We start from the raw sequence: 25,765 nt of genomic DNA, 5'->3' as shown, positions 1-25,765 counted from the left end.
AACAATAGCTCAACAAAGCATGCCCTAGCTCGGCCCAAGCATGCCTTTGCTTAGCTAAGGACCTCATTTCTTGGTCAAGGCATGTTGTTCCCTCCTTCATGACTTGGCTTTTTCTTTAACGAGTTAGTGTTCTTACCTCCAACTGGGTTAATCCTTCTTTTTCATTACTCAATTTAGCTCATTGTCTTTTATGTCTCTACACTTGGGTCAACCAACTCCTACCATGTCTTCATATAACAACACATTACAAAAAAAATGATTTTTTACGACGATTTTTTTGCGATAAAACATGATATTTTGCAGCAGTTTGTAAACACCGCAAAATATGATGTTTTGTAGTGGTTTCCCAAAACCATCGCAAATTTTATAAAAACACTTAATTTTACGACGGTTTTTAAAAAATGGCAGCTAAATTCAAAAAATAATTTAATAATTAAAAATTAAAATTAAATTTTACGACGATTTTTGAGAAATCGTCGCTAAATTCAGAAAAAATATTAAATAATTAAGAATAAAAATAATTTAACATTTACAGTGATTTTGAAAAATCACTGCAAAATTCATTAAAAATTTTAATTTTGTGACGGTTTTTGAAAACTGCCACTAAATTTAAAAAATAATTTAATAATTAAAAATTAAAATTAAATAACATTTATGGCGGTTTTGAAAAATCATCGCAAAATTTATTAAAAAAATTAATTTTAAAAAAATAAAAAAATTAACAAAATTTTAATAATTTTAAAATATATATATAAAATCTTCTTTTTATTTTTTAATCAATTAATTTATTTAGTTTAATTGAATTGATTTATTTTTAATTTATTCCATTATTCTTTTAAAAAAATAATCAATTAATTTATGTTTTTTAATTCATATTAAAAAATATAAAATATAATTATGAAAAATAGTTGTTGGATTAGTATATAATTTATATGGACGAATATATAATAACTAGGCTTCGTAGATTAGGGGGTTTTGCGCACGCGCGTACGTAAGGGAGGTTTTGGGTTCGAAACTAGGGAAGGGGAGGAAGGATGCGGGGGCTTCTAAAAATTCAAAAAAATTTTAATTTTGATATTTCAAATTTTTTTGAATTTTTGCAGCGATTTTGAAACCGACGCTAAAATTCAATATTTTGGAATTTTTTGTAATGGTTCCTAAACTGTTGCTAAATACTCCGTAACGGTTAATTTAGCAACGGTCAAAAATCGTCACTAAATACAAAAAAAAAAAATCGTCGCTAAATACTATTATTTTGTAGTGACACTGGGGAGAGTAGTGATTCAAACTCCTTCAACTTGTCCCCCCTCCTATTCATCCTTTCATAGATACAAGGTATGGGTAGGTCGAGTTCCTCCCCAATAGCTTTATCCTTTGGTAATATAGTATGTTCTCGTATTAGGAAAGATATGAAGTTTGATCTTGAAAGTCTCCCTTCAAACTTAGTTCGAAAATACCATTAATCTTCCTTTAAAAGGTTTCTAACATATTATACTTGGATACCTAAAAGCCTACCAAGTTCCTTCCAATGGGATAGTGATGCATGAGGAAGCTCTTAGAGTCGCGTGTTGATTCCATTTGGCCACTCATATTGTTGACGTTTTTCGCATTCTTCAAATTTGCCCCTCCTAATTGGTTCCCAATGGATGAAGGAATTTGATCTCATTTGTCTTAAGTTGTCAAAGTAAAGGTATTATGCCTAGGGATTGGCTTTTTCTGAAATTCTTTTTGAGTCGGTAGCATTGACAAATCCGAGCTCCATTACTCTTTTATGGGCTACCCTGAATGGAAGTTCATTATGGACAATCCCTCCTTTGTGAAGTCCTAGAAAACACAATTCTTTTTTATGGGTTCCGACACCATCCCTTTCAATGTTCCGAATTAATGGAGTGTGATTTCTATCCCAAGTCTAAACTATCAAATGCCCCACTTGAAGAAAAGAGATGTTGAGCTTCTAAAAGGTCTTGTCCATATTAGTATATTTAAGTTGATTTGCAAAGAAGTTCTCTTCTTGGGAGGTGTGTGACAAGACCCATGCCTGAGGTCAAATATTCCTCTAGGTTGATCTTTAGATTCCTTAAGTTGTTATAACTTTATCTTGTACTTGGTTATTTCTTTAGTTAACTTGCTCGGCCTTTGTTTCTTACCAAAAAAATGATTAACGATGTTCAACTTTAGGGCGAAGGCATGCTGGAGATGGAGAAAGCTAAAATTGAGTGGTGACATGCTTTAAGGCAGGGCAAGAACCCTCTTAACTCCTACATGAAAGAAATCCAAGGCTTCAGCCTCCAACTCAGCTGCACCACTTTAGATGAACAAGGCCATCCATTCTCAGGCCACCAATCCATTTTTGGACATTACCCATGTTGATACGGAGACTATGCAACTGCATGCGCCTTTTCGATGGCCAAATTGGCCGATTCGAGAGAATGACCATTATAGTGAAGGTTAAGTGGCAATCAAGCTAATACACGGTTTACCTACCCGTGTTGACATGGAGCAAATAGTTGATTTGATCTCAAAGACATTAGAGACTAGTTTTTTCTGAGGTTTAACTTAGGTGTATGTAATATCCCGAAAATTTGAAAATAAATAATAATTATTCAAATCGGTGTTTGAGGATGTTGTTGAATATTTGAGAATTTAAGGAATTAAAGATAATTAATTAAATTATTTGGGAATGGTTAATCATTATTAATTATTGTATTTGTGGTGATTATTGAATATTTGTGGGTTAAAACGAAATATTAATTTATTTGGGTTTTTGGAGATTTAAGAAAAATATTTATTTATGTTATTTTGAGAAAATAATTATTTATTGGAGAGTATTTAGGAAAATAATAAAATAAATTAATTTAGTGAAATTTCTAAAAAATTCGGGGTATAAGTGTAATAAGAGGAATTGGAGTTTGGGGTGTATGTGGCATTTTCGGAAGTCAGGGGGTTTAAAGTGTGATTTGTAGAAATGGGCTGGGATTCCTTTAAATTTGATAGTGTACGCTTATAGGTTAAAGGAATGCCGGTAGCACGGGCGGTCGCGCGCGCGTTTGGTCAGGCGGGGGACGAGGGATCGAGACCTGGGGCATGCGCGCGCTGAAAAGATTTTGGCTGATCTTTCAGCCAAAACCTTGCCCAAAACAGCGTCGTTTTGGGCAAGGCGGTGGGCAGCCCTTGGCTGCCACACAGCACAGGCTGGGCCGCCCATTTCCTTGCTTTTTAATTGTCGATTTTTAGCGAATTATGGGTTCATTTCGAGCAGTTGCAGCGAGTAAATTTAGGAGAAGAAGAAGGCGCTCTAGAGCTGAAAATAGAGAAAATTTGGGAGAAAAGTGAAGATTAAATGTGGTTTAGGTGGATTTTAATTAATCAGGTAAGTAAATAATGATGTATTAAACATTCTGTACGGTTGAAATTTTATTTCGGGTTCAATTTTATTAATTTTGAGCGTTTATATTAATTTGTAGCGTGTATTATTTTGGTGGTGTTTAAGCGTGGAAACACTGTAATCAGCTTAAACGAGGCAAGCTCCCTCTACCCTCGCAATCTCTTTCCATTTTGTGAACCCCTCGTCTTCCCTTAATTCGTTTCGGTTTCGCGTATTACTTATACGAAATGAGTATTTTATTAGCGTGATTTAATTTAAAATAAATATGAGATTTATTGGGATTTTATTTGTGGTGCGCCTACATGGGATTTTAGACGACTAAATTATTTATATTACACAGTTAGATTTAATTAATGCGAGCCATGGTTTTATTAATTGTTATTAAACATTTTACTTCACAGCGGGAGTGCAAGAAAGGCAGGAAACGGTCGTGTAAAGGCAAGTTCCTAACCCTCTCCTCCTGTTCTTTATTTCCCCTGAGATATTCCGTGGTTTCTCGTATTTTACGCCCTCCCTTACTCTAATTCGGCGCTTAGTATTATTTATTGAATTATTATTCATTTGTTTTAATTTAAATTAAATCCGAAACTTCTAGAGTTTTATTCATTGTGTGCCTACGGAGGTTTGTACTGCCCCCATTCCTTTCGGAATGATGCTGAACCCAGCTTAGGGACTAGGTTTCTAGACGTGCATGTTTATTTACGATTTTATCGGGTTTATTTATGGTTCGATTAGGGCTATCGAGCAGTGGGACAGTGGTCGGTTGTTTGGTGGTGTGGAGTAGACTATCTTACGGCCCTGATGTGGACCATCGAGTGGACACTCCTAGTCATTGGCCGTTGACTGGTGCCGGGCACTACTGACTAGCTCTACCAATATGTGATTTACTGCACGATTAAATTCATTAAATTACTGTTCATGATTTGATATGCACATGGTACGGGTTGCATGTTGGGATATTCATTTATTGAGTATGCTTGGACACGGACATTCTAGCTTGGTTAGGTTGCATCCAGCACGGGCATATGCATCGCGTGTGGTTTATTATGTGAGCGGAGCATGACCTGATGCCTGAATGTATAGGTGCCAGTGTATCACGTTGATGCTCACTACGCCATTGCATTTCTATGTGCATTGCATGGTTACTGGTAGTTATCAGTTCTCGGACGGGAGGATCGTTCCAATGGAGCCTATGGCTCGGGTATCGGGAGTCCGACACGGACACACGGGTGACGGGAGCATCAACCCGGGACAGCGCGCGCAGGTTTGTTGGAGATTTATGTTGTCTTTCAGGGTAGTGGCAGGTTGGTATGGGATTTGGGTGCCGTGTGTCTTGTGTGGGCCCTAAGGACCGGTATGTGCTTTCATTATGCTATATTGTTGTGTGGTAGCGTCTCATGGCTTGTGTGTACTTGGGGGTTGATGTTCTGGGGGAAAGCTTATTGGATCTATACAACCTTCAGCCTTTCTTTCTTTATGCTTGTTGAGTCTCTCGACTCACTTTGCTTTCCATCATTCCAAGTAGTGGCAACATGAGCCATGGCAAGGGAGTCAGCTTTTAGCGGCAGAGTCGGTATGGTGTACAGACAGTCCCGTCAATCCCGGTCAACTCTGATAGTTCAGTAGGATTTACTCTATTATTTCTACTGTGCCAGGTCTTTCCTCGTGTCTTATGTATGTCGGCACAGGAGTTTGTGTTCATTTATTTATCATGTGACCATTGTGTTAGCGGGGTACCCGTAGTGCATGCATGTGTTTAGCTTCGCTTCCGCTGTTCTTATTTTCGTGTATGCATGCCAGGGTAGTTTCTGTTTTATGTTTCATTCTTCCCCTTCTGTAGACGCTCCCGTTCGGGTAGTCCGGGTGGTTCGGATATCCGGGCAGGGTGCTTACAGTGTACCTCTTCATATGTTAACTTATCCAACCATTGCTTCTTATTCAAATTCCCTTTTTTTTCCTAAACCCTTTTTTGTTTTTCTACTAGAGTATTGCTACCCACAAAGAGCAGATGAGAAGGATGGCATTAAACTTGAACAGAATGGCGAAGCTTGATGTAACCATGGTAGTTCAAGATAGAGCACTAGATGAGAAGAACACTAAGCTAAAGGCAAGGATCGACTAGTTAACCAGCTTGGAGGGTCACTTTCAAGAGCTTGAAAGTCCATAGCCACATAAGTAAGGAAGAGCTTGGGTAATCTGAGTCTAGGATCATGGAACTAACAGAGTCTTAGAGGTTATTAGAAAATATATAAGTCGATCCCACCAAACTACAGAATGTGGGCTAATATGTTATGCGAGATTTCCAAGGCATCTAGAAAAGAGGCTTTCTCTATCATGAGGAAGAGGTGAGAAAGGTCTTTCCTAACTTAGACCTCATTGTTATTAGGCTTATGGACAACATTCTTGCTGAGTTAACTCGAGTTTCATCTTCATGAGCACCGATTCAAGAGCTCAAGGAGTCTAACAAAGAGGAAATGGTTGATGAGGAAGATGGGTTGATTGGATTCTCCATTAACACTTTCTTTTTTGCCCTGTAACATTATGTGGATGATGATTAGTTGTTTCTATGCTTCTATATGAACTTTTCCTTTGAATGAATGTTTCTTTGAACTCAATTTAAAGTTAATGTATTTTGTGAATGAATAAATTAAGCTCAACAGTGTGCTAGAACTTTAGCTCGGTCAAAGAGCTAGGTGTAGCTCAACAACGAGCTTTAGTTAAGTGAAGTTTAATGTTTATGAGATCTCCAAAAAGCTATCGAGGTCAATGAGGATTCTCTTGATTTTTTATTTTCCTAGCTTCACTATGATGAATAAGGGATTGTTGTAATTTGGGTGGCTTGGTAGGTCCTCATCTGAAAATGAGATAGTCTCAACTCAATGGAACCTATTAGTAACTGCAATTCAGTTAGAGCTAAAGCTAGCTCTCACCTCTTTGCCTAGCACATTCCTAATTGCAAGGGTGAGGAAAACCAAGTGTTGGCTAGTCTTTTCCTTGGGTTGCTCTTTCTTTCTATGAGGCAAAGTTTTAATATGACCCCACTCTCTAGATTGGTTCTGAGTGAGAGTAGGGCTCCTTTGGCGATGATCTTCCTCCTTTGCCACAAACATCCCAAGAAAACCCCTATTGATGAACTCCTAAATTTCTTCCTTTAACTAGTGGCATTACTTAGTATCTTGCTCATGATCGCAATAGAATCGACAATACTTGTCTTATTCCTTCAGTTAGAGAAAGATTTCATCGACTTCAGCCTTTTTAAGTACTTTTTTTCCTTGATGGCTATGAGGATCTCAACTTGGGGTATGTTGAGAAGAGTAAATTGAGCTAGACTCTTTCGAGGACTTGATTGCTCTTATTGTTTGCCACACTTATCATCGGTTTATAGCTAAATAAATGGCTTCTTTCTTTGCTCAAGCCCCTTAACTTGCATCACTTCCTCAACATTGATATATTTGATGGCTTGGCCAAAGATTTAAATAAAAGTTTAGGGGGAGGGGGTTGTCTTGGTGCGAGACTAAGCAAATGGGCCAACTCTTCGAGCATTCTAGAAAGCCACCGTGGCAATACTCTGATCAAAGTTCTTGATGCTCATATTTCCATGTTGAACAAAGCTAGAAAATCCTTCAAGGACTCTCTTGGGTTCTCGTTTAGGTAGATCAAGGCCATAATATAATTTTAATTTCTTCTAAGGGGAACAAAGTGAGCCAAAACTTTCCCATCAGTTACTCAAAGTTGGTGATCAAATAATGAGCTAGACTCGAGTACCAAGTGAGAGCGTATCTTTCCAATGTAGCAGGAAAAACTCAATACTACATAGCATTTGACGCAACTTGAACCATCATATATGGGAAGTGAAAATGTCCAAGTGGTCAGTAGGGTCAGTGGTGCCTCCATAAAGTTTTATACCTGAGATGCAATAAAATTCCAAGGGGATTACTACCATGATTTCCTAGCTCAAAGGTTGGCTTAAATTAGGAGATTGAGGTTCTTCCTTTATTCTCTTCATCTCGGCATTGGTTCTCTTGTGTGGTTTTGCCTATTAGGGTATGAGCTAAGATGGAGTAATCTCTATCAGAGTAATGCCACTTCCTTTCTTTTTGCCTCGTGTGTTGGTTATTCCATTCCTCTAGGCAAGACTTACTCTCTTCTTAACATTCATTACGATGCTCATCTTGATTAGAGCACTAATCATCTTGATGCTCCTCCCTACCCTACGCTTCTCCTTGCTCTTATCATTACCTAAGCACTGCTCATCTCAGTGCTTATCCTTGTGTTCATCTTGGCTATAGCAATGTTCTTGGAGGTGTTATTAGTTGAGGAATTGTCCTTCTAGTTGAGGAAGGCAATCTAGAAATGGAAGCAAGTTCTCCCAATGGTGACTGCCTCCAACTTCTCCCTCAAATGGGTTGTCTTAACTCGGGTTAGGGTTGTTGATGTTCCTCTAGTAGTTGTTTGCAAGGGGTTCCTTCTAGATGCCATGGTGAAAAAGACTTGAAAAAAGTACTCGGTAAGCAAAGAAAAGCAATTAACCCCATGGTGGGCTCCAAGTGATAATATTGGACTAATCACCTAAGTCTTGCCTCGAAATGAGTACTTCTAAGGGTGAGTTTTTATCCCCCAAGAGAACTCTGATGCTCAAGTCAATAAGAAAAAGGTAAACAAATATAGAATAAACTTTTATTTAGGAGTTCGTGTCTATTTATAGATGGCGTGAAGTAACATTCGTAGTGTAGTTTGGATGTTGGATCGAGATTCTCAAGTGGTTGGAGAGATTTTCGGGATAAATCTCTTTTAGTTAACTGGATCTACTAGAGAGATTCTCAGTCGACCAAGTCCAAAGAATAAACTAGGTTTACGCATAAATCTTCTATGTTAGCATTTGATTCAAATCCAAGTTGAGTCGAATACAACTAAAAACACATGACAACTTCATATTGACTTTTTTTGGGCACACGTGATGCATGGTGCTTGATGGACTCAGAGGAATAGTGAAGTAATTTCTCTCTTCTTATATTATACATAATATTATAATACAAATCATCAATATAATATTATAAACACTAGTAATAATAATAATAATCAAAATTGACTATTAACAAATAATATAATATTTTACGTCTAAAATACATTAATAATAATTAGTGTAATATCAATAATACCAATAAATTAGCATTATAATAGTTAAACAGTGGTAAACAATAAATTTGCCTTAAATAGTAATAAAAAAGATTAATAAAAATAGCATTAGTATTTTAAAATTTCTAAACTAGAAAAAGAAAAAAAATTGCATTAATGATCATAATTAGTACCGTAATTTTAAAAATATCAGAATACTACTCTTAGTGTGAATCTTACGATAATGATTAATATTCAAAAGATCAAACAAGATATTGAACAGAAAAGGGAAAAAGGTCAAGGGTTAATAGTAATTGGGGATATATTTTAATTATTTAATTAATTAAAAAAATATGATCTAAAAATTAAAAGCGTAGAATTATAAAATTAAACAGAAAAATAAACTAAGCTTAGAAGAACAATAGAGAGAGAGAGAGATTAAATGTACGATGTCGAATAGTCAAATTGGGAAAGAGAAAGAAGATAAAGATTAAATGTATGGTGTTAAATAGGGAAAGGGAAAGTCAAGTTGTGGATACATCCCAAGACAAGAGGCAGGCAAGCAAGAGGCGGGCAACCGTACGTATGGTTGGAAATCAAACACGTAAAAGAATGAAGAAAGAGTAAAGACGAGACTTTGCTTGCTTCAATGCTCTCATTCTCATCTGACTCACTCATCAAAATCAAAAAGAAGAATGAGCAAAGACGAAAGGCACTGCACTGCACTGCACCACCCCCCATTAATCATCATTCCAAGCTTCTTTGCTGGCCATGCACTTTGATTCATCTCTTATTTTCAAAAATTTCAAGTTATTTGTAAAAATTATTATATTTAAAATATAAAATTTAAAAAGAGTGTTGTTTTTTTGGGTCAAAAAAATTATTATATTTAAAATATAAAATTTAAAAAGAGTGTTATTTTTTTGGGTTAATTACATCAATAATAATCTAACTTTGCATTCTAGTATTATTTGGTCATTGAACTTTAAAATGTTACATGTTAATCACTGATATTTCAAAACAATTACTACTTAGTCGCTGAATTTTGAAATATTACCTATTAGTCACTGATATTTTAAAATTGTTACTGCTTAGTTACTGAACTTTAAAATGTTACTTATTAGTCACTGATATTTCAAAATTGTTAAACTAAACTTTAAAATATTATCTGTTAGTTACTAATATTTCAAAACTGTTTCTCATTCGTCACTCGTGAACTTAAAGTTCAGTGACTATCGAGTGACGGGTGAAAAACGATTTTGAAATAACAATGACTAGCATATACCCGTACCTAAAGACACAGTGTAAATAATATTAAGGGTGGCGGGAAGGCCGGCGAGAGGGTGTTGGCAGTCGCCCATGACGGTTGCTGGGTTTGGGAAACATTGATAGCTGAGAGGGGGTTGGTGGCAGCCATCAGAGGCCAATAGGCGGGGTGGGGGCGTTGGCGACCGCCTATGGGGGTCGCTGGGTTCGGGGAACAAAGGTTCCCCGAATCCCGTGTTTCTCAAACCCCGTGAGTCGGGGAACCCAGGTTCCCTAACTTTCGGGGTTCGGGGAATCTCGATTCCCTGAATACATCGATTGCCAACCCTTTCTCCCTCCCTCCCCAACTGCCATGGCGACGACCAACCCCCCCTGCGACCATAGCGCCCACCACCCTTTCCCCAGCTGTCGTTGATGCCCCTCCCCGACACCGTTGATGGCCACTTCCCTTCATGGTCGCGAACACACATACATACACACCCAGACGTATACATATTCTCACACACTGTTAATATTATTTACACCATGCCTTTAGGTACGGATATATGCTAGTATATATATTTTTTTGTAATTTAAAAATACTTTTACTTGTTAAAATTATAATTTTAATCTATTTAGATAAAGGGACAAATTGGTCTTTTAACAATTAACTCACAGGATTGACATTTTTTTACAATTTGACATATCAAATAAAAGATTGATATAACAATTAACTCTCTTTTTTTTTTTACCAAATATCGCCAACATTATCTAATTTTATCAATATTTATATCTTAAAATTTTATATAAAATATGATTAATTATCTTAAAATTTTAGAATTTGTGTCTGAAGTTGCCAGTTTGTGTAAAAGAAACCAATGCTTAAGCCACCAATCCAAATTTAAAAATCTTCAATTAATAGGAATACCCCATATTCCAAAAAAGACCATTTAAACCATGTAGTACTTTAAATTCACAGCCTAACATTTTTTTAGTGTAATAAATTTCAGGAATCAGTTTCACAAACTTTAGAATTGACTTGAAGGTAGAAATTCATGCATATTCTGTATTCAGCAGGTGAATAGACCCCATTTCTATTAAACAAAAATAACCTGAAGCTAATGTTTGAAAACTATGGTTCAACTACACTAATAATGCAAATTGCATAGAGTACTGACAAAGTTAAGAAAAAATTTTGTTACCTTGTTGCAATTGGGTATGAGTTCTTGTAGCGCACGTATCTTTTCATTGATCCCATCTCTTCTCTGCCGTTTGTAAACCACAGAAGATAAGCACTACAATAGATCCCCAAATAATACTTAGAAAAACAAATATCACTCTTAAGTCTTATGGAGTGGATTTGCTCACCATTTCAGATAGATTGTGCACTTCTGCTGCTCGGCTTCTTTTGGAACCTGTACCTCCTCGAGCAAGAGTTGCCTTTTTGATACCTACTGATTCTTCTTCAACATCCTGCATGCATGTTTGTTCTTGTGAAAAAGATGAAGGAGATAATTTGAAAAAGGAATGGGCTAACCCAAATTTTGAAATATACTTCACTTTGGCCTTCAAAATCATCACTATCAAAACGTTTTCTCTTCAAATTATGTGTTGGATCATTAGTAACTCCCTCTGCCCTGTTGGCAGAGCATACAGATGAAGAAGCAACTACTGGCTCCACAGGTTTTTCACTGTCTAGCACTCCTTTAATCAGGGTTGAACCGAGAACTTGATGTGGCAACTTGTCATTATTAACATCTTCTCAACAAAGAGCTTCAGACTGTTTAGCACCATGCAAAATTTTAAGATATATGGGTATGTGTGTGTATTTGAATTAGACTCATAATGTGGCAAGTGTCCCGATTTGCCTTGTATATAAATATACACACACACATACATGGCATAACAGCCTTATGAATACACCCAATAGAAATTTTCTTAAATTCTGTTCACAGCAAAAATCAACAGCAAAGAAGACATCAAAAATTTCTAAGATCATCAAATCAAAGTAGTGAAACAAAAAATACACAACAAACATCACATAACAGTCCATTGTTAAGTATTCATACATGGGACCTATAACACCATCACCATGATGATGATAGATATTGCACAGACATATACATATATGAATGTTGATCTGAATGGGACATAATTCTCTATGTTTAATGATGGACTGTTATGCTTTTGGTCTCAATCTTTGTTTCCAGTGGGATTTAATTTCCTCACAATTCTCCCCCTCAATGGGGGCCTCTTCCATCAAAAAACCAAAATGCCAATAATTAATTTCCTGGTAATCATCATGCTTTGCTAATGGCTGCTATTGAATGACTAAATTTTATATAAAAATATGCATACACACACAGACACAAAGAAATAAATATCTAATTGAAAATTGACACATCTATTCTATACAACAGTTACAACAGGAGATGGCTCGATTTAAATGAGCCATTAAACAACAGTTACAGCAGTTATAATATACAGCAGTTACACGCACACACACAAAATACACACGCGCACACAGCAGAATGTACACAAATTGACTACAGCGCACACAAATTTACTACAACGCACACACAAAATGTACACAAAATACACACGCGCGCGCACACACACACAGCAGAATGTAAACACATACACATGCATACACATAAAATACGAATGTGATGGAGCTGGAGGCGGCGGGGTAGCGAGGAGGCGGGGATGGAAAGCTTCAGGCAGCCGACCGTGATGGAAAGTTGCTAGCTGCTTGATGGGTCGCTGCTCGCGATAGAGGCGGGTCGTGCGGGGATGGGGGAAAGAGGGAGGGGCGATGACGGGCAGTGGGGCGACGACAGGCGACTTCGGAGTGGGTGGGTGGGTAGGAGGGAAAGTGAGGGAGAGAGAGAGAGAGCAGGACATAAAGAGAGAAACAGAGGGAAAAAGGGGAAGTAAGGAGCTGTAGAGGGAGAGGGAGAAAGAGAGAGAGAGGTGACTGGGCGGGAAAAAAACCCTTGTGTTTTGATCTAGATCTGATAAAAATTAATCTGAACCATTGAAATGTATATATTTTCAAAAACTGTTCTGTCTTATTATATAGACTAGTAGGTAATATTTTAAAGTTCAGTGACTAAACAGTAACAGTTTTGAAATATTAATGACTAATAGGTAACATTTTAAAGTTCAGTAACTAAGTAATAACAATTTTGAAATATCAATGAGTAGCATGTAACATTTCAAAGTTCAGTGACCAAACAGTAATAAAATGCAAAGTTGAGTTATTATTGGTGTAATTAACCTATTATTTTTTAGAAATTAAAACTTGTAAAAAATATTTTAAAAAAAATACTTTTCTTGTACAAGATATAATAATTTGGATAAATAATATATACTCCCAACCAATATATAATAACTACGACTTTGCTATGTTGTCCATCGCCGGGCAACATAGCATTTGCCCCACGTGCATGGGCCCGCGCCCCCTTCACTGCAGGGCAAATGCTATGTTGGTGCCCAATAGTAGACAACATAGCAAAGCTCATAATAACTATTATCTAACATACATATATATATATATATATAACAATTTTTACGGTTTAATGGGGTGAATAAAATTGAGTCTATACCAAAAGAATACGCATGATTTTTAATTGTTCACCGCATTTAAAATATAAATTTTATTTTATAATTCATCAAAATAAACATATAAATAAAACCCTAATTTTAAGGGCTTGAATGAACTAATCCTATAGCCAATTCTGAAATTTTCCCCCGAGCCAATCAGTTAGATCAGATTATATGATACTATCAGAAACGAGATATTATAATATGCAATAATTAAACAAGAACTTCTATTATTTTGAACAGTTGTTTTTAATTGTTAGAATAAAAATCTCTCCATATTTAATAATTAGATGCTTTTCTTTAGATTTTTGTAAAAGAAAGATAAAAAATAAAGAAGCAGAGATGAAAACCCGGACCAAAAAACTCCTCCCAATCCCTCCCTCCCTCCCTCCCTCTCATTGATAAGAACTAAATTTTCAAGAAAAACCAACAACCACCACCAAAGCCACATGAAAAGTATGGCATGAGAGTGAAATATAAAATGGCAAATTTCAACATGAAAAGTCGCATAAAGATACACGAGCAATAGAGATAGGTATCTACTCCACAACTAGCTGGTTTTGACTATTCATATGATAAGAAAAATCCAAGCAGTGCCAAAAATGCCACAACTACCTAAAAGTGGTTATATCACTGACCAGCCTAATGCCAAACAGAAATAAGATTCAGAATTCACAGGCAAAACCCGAAAAAAGGTATGACTATACACACTTGGAATAAACACCAAAATGCATATTAAGTAGAATTGCAGCACGACTTCAAAAATTGTTCCATAGTCCCAATACAAATGACAGCAAAATTACTGGGCAAAAATATAAATGAGCAATACCATCTTGCCTCCAGAAAGTGAGAACTATATCCCTAGGCAGCCACTGATGGCTTAGAGGCGGCAGAGAGTTTGGACCTCTTCTTTGCCAAACTCTCACTCCTGCGCTCTCGCTGCTCCTTCAACCGGGTAGCAAGAAGTTTCTGATACTCCGCTGCCTCAGCCTTGGCCTTCGCAATTCTCTTCTTCTTCTCAGCAGTCCTCGCTCGCTTCCTTTGAAGAGTCAAGGGAGTAACCAGCCTCTGTATTTTCGGAGCTTTACTGACTTTCTTCCCTGTCAACCAAACATAACTTTTTCAGATACCCAAATCGTGCCACATTCTACATGCAAAAAAGAAAAATGTACCATAGGCATCTCAATATCCAATTAAATATTCCTCCTCCATGCTCCTCTTAAATGAGTTTTAGTGTGTTTCTTACATATTTCCCTGACACATACACAGTCTGAAGTTAAAACTCACCGGATTTGGTTGTGAAAGTTCGGCGGTATGTGTTGACGTACTTCCTAACATCATCTTCCTTGGAAAGATTAAAGAGCTTCCGAATTTTGGATGCCCTTTTTGGACCTCTCATTCTTGGCTTCTCAACATCAGTCAGTCCAGGCAAATCATTCTCACCCTTCTTCACAATAACCAAGTTCAGGACTGACAGATCAGGGCTGACAATGCATCCACGAACGGACTTCCTCCTGCGCTCCCCATTTCTCCTGCCATATCCCCTGAAGCAAGGGGTGCCTGTTTAACACACTTTAATTCATGTATCCACCATACCAAAAAGAGTTCTAGCTAACATGCCAGAGTGAACAATACTGCAAAAAGGTTTATTTTAGTGTCAACAAAGTGAGGACATTTAACCAACCTCGGTGAAGCAAAAGCCGAACACGGCCTGGAGTCAAAACTCCCTGCTTCATTGGAAAACCTTGCTTGTCACAACCTCCCATTATCTTAAATACATAACCCTTGAACTCCTAGAAGAAAAAATATTGCGATACTCATTGTCAATTTTATTACTCATAACATTCATGGAAACTACTTCATAGAAGAATAGCTAGATAATACCTCTCCCAGAGCATCTCCGCTGACCTCTTGAGAGATCCTCTTGTCAAAGAAAGCTCGGCTACATTTCAAAAACCAAATGAGAACAAAATAAACTGGGTACAAAACAACAGTTAATTGCACTGGTATTACACTGCTCATTGATGGCTTATTACGATAGAAAATGAAAGAAGAACAATTTTACATTGCTCTTTTACAAGTGCTATCAATCCAACATGAAACAACATTAACATATATAATCAACAAAGATTATGGGAGAATAGTAAGCATGCATAAAGTGGCTTATCACACCAGCAATGATCAATATCCACAGGGAAAGAAAATGAGTAAGGCGGACAGTAAAACCTTGCATGCCATAAAGTGGCTTCAAAATACTTTTGACAAGTAAACTAAAATCTTTGAACCTTGCAGAGTTACTCGAGTATAAAATAAACATAACAATAAAATTACATATACAAGCACATATTCACTTGTTTGAAAATTTAACTTGTCCATCAAACATAATGATCTCTTTGATCCTTCAAATCGTATAATATAGAATGGTAAAATATCTCGCTCATTAATACTTCACCAAATCATAAGTGTATAAAACAGCTGAGAATCTGAACCAATAGGTCACTTGTCCAGTGTTGTTCCAATTGGTGCAGATCAGCATGCTCAATTATCGAGTGAGTATATATTGGCATGCTTGCTTGCTCAAAAAATACAAGGGGCATGAATTAATAACCAAATATTTTCATTTTCCAAAGAAATTTGGGCAATTAAATGTTAGAAATGTAGAAAATAATTTTCAATCTGGAAAGTTAAGAGCATTTGTTCAAAAAAAGAGAGAGAATTTTTCTTTTGTGTAAGTGTAATTTGTGTTAGAGAAAAAGAAAAAGATGATTAAGGGAAAAGTCTATTTGAAGAACATTTTCCAAATCTCCATTCTGCTTAGTGAATTTTGTATTTGAAAAGTGTCCTAAGTTTCTGTTCTTCTGTGGAGAAATTTTCAAGGAAACTGGGTCTATTTTGACAACCAATATAACGTCCCGCTTTCCCTGGGCATTAGATAACTTGAGATTTCAAGGATATATTTTTTTCACAAACACATAACATAAATCGTTCCCCGACAATCCCGTTAAACCTTCTCAACATATCAAACTTAATAATCAACAACTTAAGACAGGTAATATCATTACATCAGCGGAAGCAAGATCAAAACCTCAAATAATACATAACCGTAATTCCTTTATTCATAATATAGAAACCGCGTCATTGTTTGACATGACATCTTCAAAACAAAATACCTAGAGATTAATCCCTCAGCAACACAACTAAACACCTCAAACATAATCCAAAATATATGTTAAATGTTTCCAATGTAATCAATGGCTACATCTCAATAACCTCATTTTCCTTAGCGCCACTGCTTTCACCTAGAACGTTTGAATATTGTAAGGATATAGTCCAAATTAGATGCTAAATTATCTAAGTGAGAGTTCAAAAATATTTTCATGAATATATATGCAATATTCAAACGTTAAACCTTAATTCCTTTATTCATAATATAGAAACCATGTCATTGTTTGACATGACATCTTCAAAACAAAATATATAGAGATTAATCCCTCAGCAACACAACTAAACACCTCAAACATAATCCAAAATATATGTTAAATGTCTCCAATGTAATCAACGGCTACATCTCGAAAACCTCATTTCCCTTGACACCACATCTTTTACCTAGAACGTTTGAATATTGCAGAAATATAGTCCAAATTACAGGCTGAATCATTTAAGTGAGAGTTCAAAAACATTTTCATGAATGTATATGCAAGACCATGAAACAAACCGACATATCCCGACCTGTCCCTGCCCAAGAGAATCCCACACAGCGCTTAACCCATACCCCGGGGAAAGCGCAATCTCTCTGAAGACAACATAACCACATTGACATATTGGCATAACACAATCCTACTTAAAAGAGACAACCTCAACGCATGAACCCGAGTATCACCCCCACTATCATGCCACGCATTACGCTCCCACACAAAAGCATTCCGAACCACGTCAACACTAACCTTGGCCACAAAAGAATCAACACTAACCCTGAGAATCCACGTCCACCTCAAAAATAATGCTATCGCTCAAAGGAAGCTGGGGTGGTGTCCACTATCAGCCCCGTCACTTGAGCCGATTCAAGGTGGTGTTCACTCTTAGTCCTGCCACTTGTGGACCCATTGGGGTGGTGTCCACTCTTAGCCCCCACCACAAGTGGGCCTTATTCCTTGGCACGCTTCCCTAGTGCTATTACTCGAGTGCCACAACACAGGTTGATAACTCACATCCCACATGGACAATACCATGATTCGATACATCATTTAAAAACAACATTTTCATGCATATAATTTAAAGCACAATTAAATGCACATGTATAAAACATTTTGGGATGAACCTCCCATATGAAACCAACCATCCACAAGTTAAACCATTTGCATGAAATTAAAACAAGTATAGGGTCAAACCATCCACAATAAACCAAGTTTTTAAGTAGAAACTTTCACATGCAACAAAACCAATTTTTTCGATAGAACTACTCATCTTGAATGGGATTCAGAATGCCTCAAAATTCGTGCTCAACCTTGACTCTTGTGTCAAGCTTTTAAATGCTAAATTCTGAATCCCAACACGTTCCTCGAGCTTCAAATAAATTTCTAAAATTTTTCAAAAACTTTCTACCATTTTTCCCTCTTTTTCCTTCTTTTTCTTTTCCTTCCTCTTCTTTTCTCTCCTCTTCCTCCTTCCTCTCTCCTCTTTTCCTCTACTTCTTTTCTTCCCTGCACCTTTCCTTCCTTGCGCCCAATGCCTATTTATACTACCTCAATCTTGGGCTCCAAGTATATTATATTATATTTATCACATGATTGCCTTCCACTTCAACTTAACTTGGGCACCACCACCTTCTTCAAACTCAATTTGAACTTTGCTTCTTGGAAGCTTCCAATGTGCACAGCCCACAAATTGTATTGCTCCTATATATATATATATATATATAATTTATTATATTATATATTAAAATCATGAAAATTATATATAAATCCCTCAATTAAATTCTTAATCCCACTTTAAGCATTGCATAATCGCAATTATATCCTCAAATATCAATTTCATTTAGATTAAAATACCGAAATTCAAAAATTAATAACTCAAAGTCACTCAATAAATATGTTTTTGCCTTAGTGTCCTCACAGAACTATCGTTTCATCCTATAACCACTTCAGGGCTGATCCTTACATAAAACTGGAGCCCCCTCCGGGTTCCATTGACTTTCCGAAAGTCTTTTACGATCATTCGTTTTTTCCAGACTGTATTTTAGCCATATCAAAAACTGTCTCCGTTTTGATTTATTTTAACATCATAAATCTCATCTCGAGACATTCATCGATATCATGTCATTTTTCTAAGTATTTGAGTTCTGGGGTATTCCTTTCAGTGAATTCGGCTTATTATACTGATTTTTAGTTCTCTGAACTACTTCCTAGTCACTTGAAAAATTCCTAAAAATTCTGAAATTACTTTCTTTTATTTTGGGGTATTATAATCAAAAAGCCCCTTATATATGCAACATCCAGACTAAAACCGCAGACATAAATTTTTATTTGGTGAAATATTAGCATTTGGGAAGACTTCCTGCAAATAAACAGTCAAAATCTCATAAACCCTGCAATACACTCAACAAACAGTAGGAACACCCAGACACCATACGCTAACTTCAACGACGCAAGCTTAAAGAATGTACAAAAAATGAGCCCCAGCATCACAAAGATCACATATGAAAGCTATATTTCCATTAAAAATTGGATTCACGTATTAAATTTGCTCAAACAACGCTATATGAATGCCCATGACGACAAATCTACAATCGTCAGTCAATACGATATGTAAAACAAATACTTAAACCGACAAAAAGGAAAGAAAACATCTACTAGATTCGAAGGATTGAATAAGCGAATGCATAAACAGAAGCTCACAGTTTCTGGTCATCGTCAATTTCGAGCTTTTTCTGGCACCCAGTGGTCGGATTTGCTATGTTGAACTGAAAATCAAAACAAACAAATCGAACCCACGTGAGAGAAGCACAAATAGATATTTTTAGTGTCTGCACAGAGTTTACAATTGGAGATTTAGGGTCTTTGTTTTGAAACCGAACCTTCATCTCGGACGGGACGGATCAGCGGCCGCAACGAGAAAGATGAAGAAACACTGCTGATCCCGCTGGATTACCAAGATGAAGTGGGTTTTTTAGTTTTATAGTGGTAATTTGGGCTTTAAAATATCACCCTGTCCGGAACTTTAGGCCCATTTAGGTAATAATTTGGGCTTTTCCACGAAGCCCACGATCTTATTGTTACCAAAATAAAGTTGTCATGGATTTTGGAATTAGAAAAAGGGTTAAACATCAATCAATAATTTAAATTCTTTAATTTTTTTAATTAAATTAGTGTCCACTTAATACTTCAGGTTGGTTTAAAAGATTATTTTTAAACAAAATAAACCAACATCTAGAGAAATTTTGTTTTAACTTTTAAATAAAAATAATATTTTCATTTCAAGATGCCCTAGTCTATTATTAGGGTTTAGCTGGTTTTATAGCGGTGATTTGGGCTTCAAATAGCACCTTCACAAGGGCTTGAACTTTAGGCCACTTGAGATTCTAATTTGGGCTTCCCACAAAGTCCGAAATCTTATCGTTTCGTTTATGGACTAAATCTTTTATTTGAATTCAGTGAGATACTTCAAATTAAGTCTGTCATAATTTTAAATACCAAAATAACTTGTAATCATTAAAGGTAAAGGGAATAATGTAACCATAAATTTTAAAATAAAAAAAATGTAAAAATTCTAATCTACATTTATACCATACACTCATCATCCATTTTATACTTTAATTTTAAAACAATACCAACTTAATATTCATGTTGACATGACTGATAGATCTTTAGAGTCCGGGGAGACACACGAGTGTTGGTGAATCAAGGTTCTTAGGTTAACACGGGGCGAAGACTGCGACAAGGTACTGGGTGGCTTGCTAGATGTGGACAACCTAAGCCCACCACAGCTTAAGATGGATTTTGTCCCAATACAAAAATAGCTTATGTACTTCACCTGACAGCGAGTTACATGTATGTTATTTATTTTATTTCATATGATGAAATAATGTTGTTTAAATACCCAGACTATGTATGATGTGTGTCTTTATGTGTTCCGTTGCATATCTTTGATGTACAGAATTTTTAAATTTACCTACATCGCCATACTTGTATTCCGACACCAACTGTAGAAGATAGCATCATTAGAAAATGTCGTTGACCTACTAACTAAAACTTTGACACAAGTTCAATTGGATCGCCAACTACAAAGAATGGGTATTAGATATTATGCGACGACTCGATAGTTGTTTGTAAATTAGAATTAGTGCAAGTAACAATTTGTTAGTTATACACTTCTTGAGATGTAAGTAAGTGGTACTCTTGATGCATTCTTGATATTAATAAAATATCGTATCTTTATTCATATTCTCTATCTCGTTTTTATGAACGAATCCCTAAATTTCCTAGTACTTGTCCTATTCTTAAGAGTTAAGATTATGTGACGTGAATCTCTAATTCAAAATTTGTTAAAGGTATTCTGGATACTTAAACTTTAATTTGACTAACAATGACTTAAAAAACCCATTAGGTCCGGTTTGTAGGAAGTTGGTAGTTTTTTTTTTTTTATAATTATTTTACTCTATTAAGCTTAACTTTGTCTTCTCAACTTTTTTTCTTCTCTTGTTGGATTAAAGGCATTTTAAAGTTTGAAAAGAATGAAAGAGTTTCACTTCTAAGTGACACCACACATTCCTGATGCTGTAAAATCGTGCACCACTAAATTTGTATAACATGGATAATGGGAAGGTTGCAAAGTTTAATGTTCTGACTTTGAATATAATAATGTGTTTTTTAGAATGAGTTAATTTGCTACTTTCATAACAATTAGTTAGGATTGCCCCAAGACTTGTCCAAAAAGATGTTTCAATGTTTAAGTTAAGTAATCGATGTAGGATTAGGGCATATATATGAGGGATTGGATGGGCATGGAGAGAACAAAGTGAAAAACTAGATGCATAGTTATATGGAAGTGGGACTTAATACTACCAATCTCTAAAAGAGGTTGATTGAAAAGAAAATTAAGGAATAGTGGTTGAAGATCCTTTGCAAGTTTATCTTTCACAATATGTACAAGTGTTAATGATTCTTAATTTTAAAAAAAAAAAATTAGTCTTATATGACAAATTTCATCTATTATTTTACGTAATTAGTAAAGTTTTAATTTATTAAAGACGTCACCATTAATGGTCCTAATTTGTTAAGGATGGCATTATTAGTGGCTCTCTTCCTCGTAGAAAGCATTATCTGTACTAGTTGATGATTCAACCTTGAATTTTGTCCTAATTTGATTGAGGATGAAAGTCGAGGAGCAAGGTTTATGGGTTTAGTTGGGAACAAAGTTTAGGGAACAAAGTTTAGGGATTTGAGGAAGGTTCGTGGGTAGGACCAAAGGAAAGGAAGGAACTTACTAAGTGAAGGTGAGGCTGCACAAGAGGCACAAGTGGCAAGATGGGTGATTTGGTCCCAAGTATACTAATGCTAACATGGACATTCTTCCCCCATTAGGTTTAGATTTGCATATCATATTAAAATAAAAGCAAATACCGAATAAAAAATAAATAAATAACACCAAAACTAGTTTTGTAATAAGAAACTATTATGAAAATGAGTCAACCTATAGGGTTTATATGAAATTTGCCATAGCAATGAACCGGTCGTTTGAAAATGCTATAAGAAAATTTCGTTATTCCATTTTATTATTTTCATTTCAATCCATTTCTAATGAAAAATGTTAGGATTAGGGGTATTCAAAAAAATCACTAAATTATGAAAATATATCGTACCGCATAGCACAACACCACACTGCGTGATTTTTTAGGGGGACAATTTGAGATGATTTGAGAAATTCACAAATTGTGTGATTTGTGATTTGATTAAAGAAAAATATATTTTTAATCCAACCGCTCACACTACACCATAATATATAAAAATTAAAAAAATTAAAAACCCTAACCTTTCATTCCTCTCTACCCAACGCCCACCATACTCACACGCACCGCACCAAATCAAATTTTGTGTTATTTTTGATAAAAAAATAATAATAATAATAATAATAATGTGCTAAGGCACACTTCTAAGAAAAGGGGTGAATTGGTACGCATAATAATTTGAGTGAAAATCAATTTTTTTTTTTTTTATGAAAGATATGATTTAACACAAATGAGAATTTTCAAAAGAAAATACTTGAAACAATAAATGAAACAAATAGTGCAAGCAAAAGAAGAACACAATGATTTATAGTAGTTTGACTTAATCTAAGCCTAATCCACTACTATAGTTCCTCACTAAAGATTTTTGAATCAATCCACTAATTGAAAGAAATAGCCCCCTATCCACAAGATAGACTTTATAGCAAAAATGCTAGATGATACAAAATATCATACAATACTTATAGGCCTTCTAGCACTTACTAGGTAATATAAAAAAAAAATTGCTTCAATAAAAAAAGAGAATATGAGAATTAAACTTCTTAGTTACAATGTCTCTTAATTGATATAAGACTTAGAAAATAAATAACAAAAATGAATGCAACAATAGACTTGAGAAAAACTATGACAATTTAAAGCATGATAGATAAAATATAAACACTTACAAGTTGGAGCACTTGGACACCTGTAATAAATGTTCTCTAACCCTATAAATGCTGAATCAACCAAATATTTATAATTGAGGGTAGGTGCTACCAAAATTTCGATCGTTCAAGGTAGTTGAAATGCATTTAATGTGTTCTAAAACTAGACATTGGAAGATCCTGCAATAAAAATGGTCAATAATTTCGTGGAAACAGTTGACTAATTAGTATTGAAAATTCAAACACCAGTCAACATTATCCTAAAAATGGTCGATAGTCTCTAAGTAGAAACGGTCAACATTTTGATCTAGAGAGCATGGTTTTTGGATGGATGACAAGCAAAGAAAACAGTCGACAGGTATAAAGGATATAGGCAAAAATGGTCAATAGTTTCTAACATGCTGTCGACATTTTGATCCTTTGCTTCTGAAAATTTGATTTGAATTTTTTTGCTTAGACTTTTGGGCCAATCACTTTGAAAACCTATTCCTTTATGAGATTTAAACCCAAATTATTTTGTTTCATTTCTCGATGCTCTCAAGTGATTAAATTACTCGAACTTGATTTTTGTTTCAAAACTTGGAACCAATTGAATATCTATGATGTGACTTAGGCTAATACATATGATTTGTTTTATATTATGGACATATGGTTGTGTTGTAAATTTTGAACTTTTAAGTTTGCATTCCGATTGAATCGTAACTGTAGTATCCCAAAAATTTGGAGACAAGTAAAAATAATTAATTTGGGTGTTTGAGGATATTTTAGAATATTTGAAGATTTTTGAGAAAATACTTATTTATGATATTTTGAAGAAATAGGAAATTAAGGTGATTAATTAAATTAATTGAAAGTATTAATGAAAATAATAAAATAACATATAGTAGCAATAATAAAAATAATAATAGAAATAATAATAATAGTAATAATAATAAATTAAATTAAATTAATTACTTAATATATATATATTTATATGTATGTATACATGGAGTGGCCTTGCCTTGGTCATATCTTTTTATGGCTTTAGTGCCATTGAATTGTGTGCAAATGGGATAAGCTTGGGCAGCAAGGTGGGAAGAGCAGTGCGCGGGGAAGAAGAAGAAAGAAAGAAAGAAGAAGAAAAGGAAAAAAGAAAGGGAGGAGAAGAAGGGAGAAGAAGCAGCGCGCGCAGGGAGCAGTGGGCATGGGAAGGAGGAGAAGAAATGAAGAAGAAGAAGAAAAAGGAAGGAAAGAAAGAAAGGAAAAGAAAATAAGAAAAAAATAAAATGATTTTGGAATTTTTCGACATGGGAAGTGATCAGGTACGTGGGTAAAAATTTGTAGAAGCACGATATGTGTAAATTATAAATTTTGCGCGATTAGAAATAATTAATTTAAGTTCCGGTTGTGTTATTTGTTAGGAAATGATTTAATTCGCATCGGGAACACAAGAGAGGCTGAAAGCAGCTATTTTCAGGCAAGCTCCTAACCCTCTCCTCGCGTTATTTATTTCCCGTGAAAGACTTTGAGGTTTCTTGTACTCTAAACCCTCCCTCACCTTGATTCAGTGCCACGCATTAATAATAATATTCTGCGTGGCAACCACCCTATGACTTATGTTTTATTAAATGAGATTATTATTAATGGAATGAGTTAAGAAAATGATGATTTGGTGTCATTCTTTCTGTCCGTTACGGAGTTTCGTATCGCTCCGCTTTCCTTGGGAATGATGCCGAACCCGTTGGGGTTAGGTTCTTAAAGAAATTGGTTATGGTCAGAAGTAGGAGAATGTGTTAAAGAGTCTATTATATATGTTGAGATGGATTTTATGAATGAGGAAGAATGAGAATGATATCATGATGTTATGTGGTTATGTACATGAAGGGTTAAAAGTTATGGAGAAATGTTATGTAAAGTTAAGCTGGGATGATATAAAGTCAATAGTGTCAATAAGTGTGTCTAAGGGTATGGGTACAAAGCCACTGACTGTTGATCGTGGGTCGTGGCAGTTGATGGCTGGATGTATGGGCGCCAGTCATTGATTGTTACAATAAGCGCTAGACGGTCAGAAGAGCTGGTACTCTAGATTCCCGCCTTGGTTTGTGCATTTCATGATGTGTGTGCTACAAAGGGCTGGGTTGCATTCACGTGGGGACATGTTTTGTGTGTGATGGGATGTGAGAGCAATTACATGACCCGGTTGGTGTAAGAGCCAATTTGGGTACCCTAGGTGAGCATATGCATTTAGAGGCATCTCGCATGTCTGAATTCTTATGTGGGCGTTAGCATGGCCTGATGCTTGGTTTATGGGAGCCTTGTCATCACGTTTATGCTACAAAAACGGTTGCATTTCTTATTTGTTGCATGTTGAGAATGTGTGTTTTAGGTGATAAGTATGGGTGGTAGGCGTGGTCACGGTAAGATCTTGGGGTGAGACCCACGGCGGCGTGGTCCACGATAAGACCTTGGGGTGAGACCCACGGCAACATAAAGACCTTGGGGTGAGACCCACGGCAACTTAAAGACCGTGGGGTGAGACCCACGGTAACAAAGTATGTTGTGAGCGATAGGAATGAGCATGTAAGGAAAATGGAATGGTAGCCTATAAAAGGCTGCCAACAAGTATGTATGCGGGACTCGGATGCCAATGTGTGACTTATGTGGGCCCCTGGTTCCTTATGTGCAGTTAACTTTATGTTATGCATGTAGAAGTAAGGTATGTGTGGATCATGGCATGGTGTGGTTGCATTGGCATGAATTGCATGGGGTGTTATGGGAAGAGTCCTACCC

The 25,765-nt window shown here is 35.8% G+C and overlaps 1 protein-coding gene across 1 annotated transcript; it reads right to left on the bottom strand.

Moving 5' to 3' along the window:
• Nucleotides 1-14,068: 14,068 nt before the first annotated feature.
• LOC127803016 (40S ribosomal protein S6) lies at nt 14,069-19,508 on the bottom strand. Its single transcript, XM_052339001.1, has 6 exons — nt 19,425-19,508; nt 19,246-19,310; nt 15,236-15,293; nt 15,036-15,144; nt 14,639-14,911; nt 14,069-14,451 (listed from the first exon to the last, which is right to left on the bottom strand). The coding sequence occupies exons 1-6, from the start codon at nt 19,428-19,430 to the stop codon at nt 14,213-14,215; spliced, it is 750 nt and encodes a 249-aa protein (XP_052194961.1). The 5' UTR covers nt 19,431-19,508; the 3' UTR covers nt 14,069-14,212.
• Between the last annotated feature and the right edge of the window lie 6,257 nt (nt 19,509-25,765).

The sequence above is a fragment of the Diospyros lotus genome, chromosome 6 (assembly GCF_014633365.1).
Source record: "Diospyros lotus cultivar Yz01 chromosome 6, ASM1463336v1, whole genome shotgun sequence".
Lineage (NCBI taxonomy): Eukaryota > Viridiplantae > Streptophyta > Magnoliopsida > Ericales > Ebenaceae > Diospyros > Diospyros lotus.
Note: the sequence above shows the minus strand (reverse complement) of the source record. Positions and strands in the feature narration are given on the sequence as shown.

Coding starts and splice junctions, on each gene's coding strand:
- LOC127803016 (XM_052339001.1), bottom strand. Junction 15,145..15,235: donor GCGGAGATGCTCTGGGAGAG/GTATTATCTAGC, acceptor TTTTTCTTCTAG/GAGTTCAAGGGTTATGTATT. Junction 14,452..14,638: donor AACTTTCACAACCAAATCCG/GTGAGTTTTAAC, acceptor TTTGGTTGACAG/GGAAGAAAGTCAGTAAAGCT.